This window comes from Colobus angolensis, unplaced genomic scaffold, assembly GCF_000951035.1.
Source record: "Colobus angolensis palliatus isolate OR3802 unplaced genomic scaffold, Cang.pa_1.0 Scaffold170, whole genome shotgun sequence".
NCBI lineage: Eukaryota > Metazoa > Chordata > Mammalia > Primates > Cercopithecidae > Colobus > Colobus angolensis.
Genome location: NW_012114822.1, coordinates 24,462 through 33,761, shown reverse-complemented (window position 1 = coordinate 33,761; position 9,300 = coordinate 24,462). Strand labels below are relative to the sequence as shown.

Below are 9,300 nucleotides of genomic sequence, written 5' to 3'. Positions count from 1 at the left end.
TACAGGCATGCACCACCATGCCTGGCTAATTTTTGTATTTTTAGTAGAGACAGGGTTTCACCATGTTGGTCAGGCTGGTCTTGAACTCCTGACCTCAGGCAATCCACCCGCCTCGTCCTCCCAAAGTGCTGGGATTAGAGGCGTGAGCCACCACGCTTGGCCCTCATTACACTTCGAATGAATTCTGAAGCCCTAGCTGTGGTCTGCCTCATTGGCCCTGGCCGCTTTCTGGGCATCCTCTGTTTCTGCCCTCTCTTTTCTCACTGAGCTCTGGCTGCAGCGTTCCTCAGAGATATCAAATGTGTTCTGGCCACAGGACCTTTGCACATACCATTCTCTGCACTGAACATGGGGCACTGATCTCTCCTCCTTCTTGCTGTGTTCTTCACCCACCTCACAAAGGCCACCTGACCATCTTCTGTTTTGCCCCAGGGATGACAAGGAGCATGAGAGGATGGCCTCTTTACCCTTGTGCCCTGAGCTGTGAGCCCAGAGCTGAGCCAACTGCTCCCATTATGCTCCTATTCAGGGAAGGCTCGCCTGTGGACGTGGCTGCACCATGGCTCTAGAAAGAGTGTGTCCAGTGGGAGGGAAGGGCTGCCCTCTGGGTGGAATCATGGTGGTCTCCAGAAATCTCCTCCACTGGATTCCTGGGCTGGAGGAGCCACGTGCTCCCTGCAGCCACCTGGGGCCACCGGGAGATTCTGGTCTGAGGCAGGAGTGCAGTTGCAAATGCAGAAAGCGAGGCTGGGGTGTCTGGGATGAGGCAGGCGGGAACTGGGCTCAGCACCAAGCTAGCTCTTGGGACGTTTTATTTACCAGGGTCACTCACATTTATGTTGTGCTTCAAAAGTTCCTAAAGTTCTTGGACATGGTGGCTCATGCCTGTAATCCCAGCACTTTAGGAGGCCAAGACAGGAGAATTGCTTGAGCCCAGGAGTTCAAGACCACCTTGGTCAACATAATGAGACCTTGTCTCTACGACAATGAAAATAAAAATAATTTAAATAAACATTCCCGAAAATTCCCATGGATCAGCAACACCATGAGGGGGGATCTCTGATTGCCAAGTTACTGGGGCCCAGCTTTCATTAGCAACAGAGCCAGGATTTGAACTCAGGTCTCAGACTCTAAGCCGGTCATCTTCCCACCATTCTATGACTCCTCCCTTTGCGTTGAAGGAGGAGGACCCAGGCAATACTCCCATATGACTAATGGATCCAGAAAAATCATTACTTTCAGTACTTACAAAAAAAACTTTGAGGACAAAAAGCTTGGGTTTCTGAAGTACCCTCAGCCCTGAGCAATCCTAGCACTTCAGGAGCACTGAGCAAGCTGTCATTTTCCCTGCACTTCTCAAAGACCTGGAAGCACAATTGTTCCAACAGTGACAGTTTACAGGGTGTTCACCGGCACTCAGTGTGGTTCTCATGGAGGAATGGCGGGTCTGGCGCTTAGCCTGGGAGAGTCTGCTTTCTGGAAAGGCAAATATGAGCCAGGAAGCTGCTGGTTGGATTGAATCATGCAAGGCGAATTTCCTGGGGCCGGGCACGGTGGCTCACACTCATAATCCCAGTACTTTGGGAGGCCGAGGCAGTAGGACTGCTTGAGCCCAGGAGTTTGAGACCAGCCTGGGCAACATAGCAAGACCCTGTCTCTACAAAAAATAAACAATTAGCTGGGCATAGTGCTGCACACCTGTGGTCCCAGCTACTCCGGAGGCTGGGGTGGGAGGATCACTTGAGCACTGGAGGTGGAGGTTGCAGTGAGCCGAGACTGTACCACTGCACTCCAGCCTGGGTGACAGAGCGAGACCCTGCCACAAACAGACAAACAAACAAAGAGTTTCCTGAGGCGCTGCTGTGGCAGACACCCCTCCTGCAGGTCAGGGTTGGGCGGGAGGCAGGTGGTCCCTGTTACTGCCGTGTGAGTGCCTCCAGGTGCGCATTCTGGGAGTGGGTCCCACCTGGGGCAGCAAGGAGGGTGAATCTAGGGGGACCAGCAGGTATTTCCCAGATGCGGAGGCTCAAGCAGGATTGGAGAGAGGTGGGGAGGCCAAGGCAGGTGGAGCAACAGGAAGTGAGCAAGGGCCTTTTTTTTTTTTTTTTTTTTTTTGCGATAGGATCTCACTCTGTCTCCCTCACTGGAGTACAATGGTGTGATCACAGCTCACTGCTGCCTCAGCCTCCTGTGCGCAAGCAATCCTCCTGCCTCAGCCTCCCGAGCAGCTGGGACCACAGGTGTACACCACCACGCCCGGCTAATTTTTGTATTTTTTGTAAAGACAGTATCTTGCTATGTTGCCCGAGCTGGTCTGGAACTCCTGGGCTCAAGGAATCCTCCCACCTCGGCCTCACAAAGTGCTGGGATTATAGGTGTGAGCCACCATGCCTGGCCCTGAATTTAGTTGAAAAACCAAAACTAAGGGACCGGGCATGGTGGGTCACTTCTGTAACCACAGCACTTTGGAAGGCTGAGGTGGCAGGATCACCTAAGTTCGGGAGTTTGAGACCAGACTGGCCAACATGGTGAAGCCCCATCTCCTCTAAAATTACAAAAATCAGCTGGGCGTGGTAGCGTGTGCCTGTAATCCCAGCTACTCGCGAGGCTGAGGCAGGAGAATTGCTTGAACCTGGGAGGTGGGGGCTGCAGTAAGCCGAGATCGCGCCACCGTACTCCAGCCTGAGCAACAGAGAAAGACTCTGACTCAAAAAAAACAAAAAACAAAAAACAAAAAACTAAAACTCAAAACAAACCCAAGAAGAAACAGAAAGCCTTCCAGTGCTATTACTTTTGGGCGAACGTTCACTTTAGAAACTACATTGCTGAGGCCAATTTTGTTTTCCACAAACCTCCTAGAAGCTGGGGAGCACGCGTGGGCCCCCAGCCACAATGGGGCATCCTCTCCTGGGGACAGCAGAAAGAATCGTGTTCTTTAAACAGTCACAAAACCACGTTGTCAGTGGGAAGGAAGTCACTGAGCAACGGCTTCTCTGGGGCAGAAGCTGGGCAGACCCTGGCGGGACCTGGGATCTTGATGCTCCAGTATTGGTTCCTGTAAATTCATGTTGCTCAATAAACGTTTTGAGAAACAAAACATCCCTTAGAAACAGCCATTAGCTGTACCATGGTGCCGGCAGTGGGTGTTCCCCTCACTAGTGCCAGAAATTCTCTGAAAGACCTTCTTTGTTGGTGCCATTTTGTAAACAAAAACAAAAAACCCCCCAAAACCTAAAGCACGGAAGGTTCTTGAACAGATTGGAGGGGCCCAGCAGAACCGGCAGCCCGGACAGAGGAGGTGCTGCCCTCCAGTGGCCTCTGTGAGGACAGCAGGGGCTGTGCCCAGGAGACCTCGGAGATCCATCCAGTCCACCCCCTCCCATTTTTCATATTGGTAAACTGAGGCACAGAAGCTCTATAGAGCTCTGCAGGTAAGTTAATAGCATATCAAGGACAAAGGGCAGATTGCGTGTCCCTGGACTGTTCCAGTGGGATGTGGGGGGCTCTGGACATGGGGATGTTGGTCCCTGTTGCCTCTATGCACTGCTTAAGGAATTTCCAAGCACCCTCACACGTGGATGATAGGGGTCCCCCACCCCACCCACAGCTGAAGGGATAGTGGGCCAGCGGTCACTCAGGTGCCCCCTCTCAGGCCTCAGTAAGTGATATCTGAATGCCAAGGCTGTGCAGAGGGGGCCACGATTGGCACCTGGCCACCCTAGAACTCACACAAGTGCACGCTGGGGAGCAGGTGCTCAGCCCTTCCCAGGAGCGCCGCTGTCCAGGGAGAAGGATGCAGGGCTGGAGAGAAGCAGAGGAGGGCCTCTGGGCCCCAGAGGGGGTCGGCGTCGCGGGGGTGGTGGACGATGACCTGCTGACGACCACTGGACCGGGCTGTACGTCCTGCCCTTGACTTCCTCAGAAATTCCCTGCAGCCCTTGCTCGCTTTTCTGCTTTTCCACAAATACACAGTTCCCAACGAAGACAGCACGCCTTTGATTTTGTTGGAGCCTCAGGGACAGGCTTTGCTATCTCCACGTCCTGACAAGGACACTGGGACAAGATGGTGTGCCTGGATACAGCCTCTCAGCGGGGTGCTGGGATCCAGCTCCAATTCCTGCTCTCCCATCGACCCCTCGGAGCTCTGGAGCTGGACTATGGGACACGTCAGCAAGAGGCGGAGGGAGGGGTGCATTTTCCAGGTGGCTCCAGGCAGTCTCAGCTCCACCAACGCAGGCCCCAGGGCTGAGTTTGAGGGTATCAGGACCCCAGCATCCTCCAAACATGGGGCACATGCCCCCGCAGGCTCTGTGTCAGAGCTTCCCACCCTCCCCTGATGGCATATTGGGCTTCTGTGGGTGGAGCCCTGGACGGCACCGGGCTCAGGGGTGCTGCTCACGCGTTGACCTCTCTTTGAGAGGGGCCCTGAGAGACGCCTGCTTGTGTACGTCTTAGAGGCAAAGATCCAGATGGTTGGGCACGCTGGCTTACGCCTGTAATCCTTGGGTGGCCAAGGCAGGTGGATCGCCTGAGCTCAGGAGTTCGAGATCAGCTTGGCCAACATGGTGAAACCATCTCTACTAAAATACAAAAATTAGCCGGGCGTGGTGGCAGGTGCCTATAAGCCCAGCTACTCAGGAGGCTGAGGCAGGAGAATCACTTTAATCTTGGAGGCTGAGGTTGCAGCGAGCTGAGATCCCACCACTACACTCCAGCCTGGGTGACAGAATGAGACTCTGTCTTAAAAAAAAAAAAAAAAAAATCCTTTATGGCCTCTAAGCTTCTCTTTGAAAATCAAAACACTACAGGGAAAGTTAATTGATGAAGCTTTATCACTGAATTAAATCTTAGTGTGAATTAAACAACGGATAGCAAGCAGTTTTATTGTGGTGCCTTTCTTTTGGGTTTAGGATGGTGGATGTGATAAGGAGGAAAGGAGTATCAGAGGCAGCTGACTGAGGGAGGCCTGAGGTTGTTGGCTGAGTCACTGTTTCATCTGGGGTAGGCCGGGACCTCAGTGCGAAACCAGGTGTTTGCAGAGCCCAGTGGGCCACGTGGCTGCATCTGAGAACTGCTGGGAGCTGCGGATTTGCTGGGGCATCAGCCCAGCTGTCCCCAGGAGGACGGTGGGGGCGGAGGAGGGACACACGGGAGTGTCCCTCCATGTAGCAATGACACGGGACATCAAGGTCAGCCAGCTGAGGGACTGTGCTCCTTGGGGAGAGGAAGGGCGGGCTCTGGGACCTCTGGGCTCCCTGGGGAGAGGCAGGGCTGGCTCTTCGACCTCTGGGAGCCTGCGTGCAATGGTCAACCTGTGGGGCACCCCATCACAGGAAGATGGAGCCATACTGGGGATTCCTAAGTACCAGTAAGGGTCTCCAGGGCTCTGTAGGCAATTACTTTTTTCTTTTTTTTTGAGAGAGAGTTTGGCTCTGTCACCCAGGCTGGGGTATGATGGCACGATCTCGGCTCATTGCAACCTCCACCTCCCAGGCTCAATCACTTCAACCTCCAGAGTAGCCGGGACTACAGACACAGACCAGGCACCATGCCCGGCTAATTTTTGTATTTTTTGTCGAGACAGGGTTTCACCATGTTGCCCAGGCTGGTCTCGAACTCCTGACCTCAAGTGATCCTCCTGCCTTGGCCTCCAAAGTGTTGGGATGACAGGTGTGAGCCACGATGCCCAGCCTGTAGGTACTATTAATAAAATACAAATATAATGTAAAACCTCAAATCATGGATATAAAAATTAAGCAAAGTTAATCAATACAGCCAAAGAAAAGAAAAATTTAAAAATAGCAAGAACATGTAAGAAACAAAGCATATAATAAGATGAAGAAGAAAAAACATCAATTGTAAGACATAAAAATGGATTAAACTCTGCTATTCAAGGGCAAATATTCTCAGATGGGATCAAAGAATAAAAAACTAGGGCATAGCTAAAACAAGCTGGGTGTGGTGGCTCATGCCTGTAATCCCAGCACTTTAGGAGGCTGAGGCAGGAGGATCTGTTGAGTCCAGGAGTTTAAGACCAGCCTGGGCAACATAGTGAGACCCTATCCCTACAAAAAATACAACAATTAGGCGGAGATGGTAGTGTGCGCCTGTAATCCCAGCTACTCAGGAGGCTGAGGCAGGAGGATAACTTGAGCGCAGGAGTTGGAGGCTGCAGTGAGTCATGACTGCACCACTCCCCTCCAGCCTGGGTGGCAGAGTGAGACCCAGTCTCCAAAACAACTAGTACAATACAAAGTGAAAATAAAAAATATAAGACAACAGAGAGGTTAATGCAAATGCAACTGTCGCCAGGCTGAAGTGCAGTGGCACGATCTCAGCTCACCGCAACCTCCACCTCCTGGGTTCAACCAATTCTCCTGCCTCAGCCTCCTGAGTAGCTGAAACTACAGGTGCATGCTACCACGTCTGGCTAATTTTTGTATTTTTGGTAGAGAAGGAGTTTCACCATGTTGGCCATGCTGGTCTCGAACTCCTGACCTCAAGTGATCCACCCGCTTCAGCCTCCCAAGGTGCTGGGATTACAGGCAAGAGCCCCTGTGCCCAGCCAACATCAACATTAATGCAGAACCCAAGGCTAAGAGTAGTAAAGATAGGTTGAAAGAGCAGAAGTAGCACACCTTTGGGATGTGGAGATTTGATCAAGTTGACATTTCAATGGCACTAAGGATGGCAAGAACACCCAAATCCTAACCTGGAACACCCTTTTCTCCCAGATCTCTGTGAGGGACAGCAGCTGCTCTCCATCCTCCCCAGTTCTCAGTCCATGTGCTTTGAGTGGGATGTGTCAGGCTACAACCTGTTAGCTACAAGGATTGTTTTCAGGGATAGATGTGATCAAGGAGCCCTATCAGGTCCCATCCCAGAATGTGGGAGGACTCAACCACAACATGCACAAAACTAAATGCATGGTTTCCCCAAAAAGCCTGGTACTTTCCCTGTGACCCCAGATTCAGTAAGTGGTACCACCATCCATCCGACGAAGGAAGTAAAAACCAGCAAACATTTGTAACCTCTCCCTTCCCATCACCCACTCTCCAGTCCATTACTGAGCTCCATTGATCTCACCTCCTAAACGTCTCTCAATTGTAGTCTCAACAATCTCTAGCAACCTCCATTTTTCACTGATCTCTCTGTCATCAACCCACCAGCATCTCTTCCCTGGTCTATGGAAGTGGCCTGCTAACTCATCTCCTTACTTCCACACTTGCTTCTTTCTACATTCTCTACATTTGTCTATTCCAGCCCGTTAACCAAGCTGGGGTCACAGTCATCTTTTTTTTTTTTTTTTTTTTTTGAGACAGGTCTTGCTCTGTTGCCCAGGCTAACGTGCAGTGGCGTGAACTGCACTCAACCTCCTGGGCTCAGGCGATCCTCCCACCTTAGACTCCCGGGTAGCTGGGAGTATAGGCACATGCCACCACACCCAGCTAATTTATATATATATTTTTTTTGTAGAGATGGGGGTCTTGCTATGTTGCCCAGGCTAGTCTCAAACTCCTGGGGTGAAGTGATTCTCCTGCCTTGGCCTCCGAAAGTGTGGGGATTACAGGCTTGAGTCACAGCACCTGGCTCTTTTCTTTTCTTTTTTCTTTTCTTTTCTCTCTCTCTCTCTCTCTCTCTTTCTTTCTTTCTTCCCATTAACCATCCCCACCTTCCTGCTGCTTTGTTCTTTAATGAACTATTTTATTCAAGATCTTTGTTTTCAGAGACAGAAAACCCAGAACACACAGGTTTTAGCAACACAGGGAACCCATTGTTTCACCTACCAGAAGAATCCAGGGGAGGCCTGGCTTCCGGTACAGCCGGAGCCCAGGATCTAGAGTGCAGCGTCAGAAGTGTGGTCAGCCTGTCTTGGCTCTGCCTCCTGTCTGCAGGCTTTGCTCTCAGGTGACCAATCCCCTGAGTGGGTCCCTGAAGCTCCAGGATTCCAGCCTTGCAGCCCAGCCATCCAAGAGCACTGGCACAGAGATCCCTTCTCTGAAGTGGGACCCTGAAGACAGGGTAAAAGATTAGGAAAGAAGCCTACCCAATAAAGGGAGATGGCAAGGAAACCTGACATCGGGTTGCAGATCTGGGTGAAGCACGCTGCTGATAAAGACATACCTGAGACTGGGCAACTTACAAAAGAAAGAGGTTTAGTTGGACTTACAGTTCCATGTGGCTGGGGAAGCCTCACAATCATGGTGGAAGGCAAGGAGGAGCAAGTTACATCTTACATGGATGGCAGCAGGCAAAGAGAGAGAGCTTGTGCAGGGCAACTCCTCTTTTTAAAACCATCAGATCTCATGAGACATATTCACTATTACGAGAACAGCTTGGGAAAGACCTGCCTCCATGATTCAATTACCTCTACCAGGTCCCTCCCACAACGTGTGGGAATTCAAGATGAGATTTGGGTAGGGACACAGTCAAACCATATCAAGGGAGAAAGGCAGCCTTTGAGCCTTTGTAAACACCAGCTGGTCCTTCTCTGGCTTTAGGGTTCAAATCCACATGGCTGCAATTTAAAAAGGGCATAAAAACAAACCCTAAACTAAAACCTCAATGGCACCTCCTGGTGTCTGACAGAAGCAATCACAAAAACATTTTGGGGCCACTGTAGATATTTGAATATGATGGGGCTATTAGATGATATTAAGGAATTATTTTAAATTTTGGTATGTGAAATGAAAGTATTATATAAAAACATGACTTTTTATTTATTTATTTAGAGACAGAGTCTCACTCTGTTGCCCAGGCTGGAGTGCAGTGGCATGATCTCAGCTCACTGCAACCTCTGCCTCCCAGGTTCAAGTGATGCTCCTGCCTCAGCCTCCTGAGTAGCTGGGATTATAGGCAGGCACCACCATGCCCAACTAATTTTTGTATTTTTAGCCTTGTGATCTGCCCACCTAAGCTTCCCAAAGTGCTGGGATTACAGGCGTGAGCCACTGCACCCAGCCCATGACTTTATTTTTTAGAGATCCGTAGTAAGATATTTAGGGATAAGATGTCATAATGTCTATGACTTACTTTACAATATTTGAGCAAAAGAGGAGGATAGGGAGAAGGGGAGGAAATATGGCACATTTCATTTTTTTAATTAAAAATATTTTTTTAAAAAATGAGATAGGATCTTGCTATGTTGGCCAGGCTGGCCTTGAACTCCTGGCTGCAAGCAATCCTTCACCTTGGCCTCCCAAAGTCCTGAGATTATAGGAATGAGGCACTGTGCCCAGCCCAAAATGTTTCTAAGGTTTGGTTTTTAAAGGAACCATTACTAAGAGCAGGTTTTCTTTT

At 50.4% G+C, this 9,300-nt stretch overlaps 1 protein-coding gene across 1 annotated transcript in view; it reads left to right on the top strand.

The window, feature by feature from the left end:
• The window catches only part of CA6 (carbonic anhydrase VI), a 61,979-nt gene that overhangs the window by 50,859 nt on the left and 1,820 nt on the right, over window positions 1–9,300 (top strand). Inside the window, exons 8-9 of the mRNA XM_011938298.1 lie at window positions 3,682–3,896; window positions 6,735–6,887. Coding sequence (XP_011793688.1) covers window positions 3,682–3,896; window positions 6,735–6,887 — 368 coding nt within the window. The remainder of the gene's footprint in view (window positions 1–3,681; window positions 3,897–6,734; window positions 6,888–9,300) is intronic.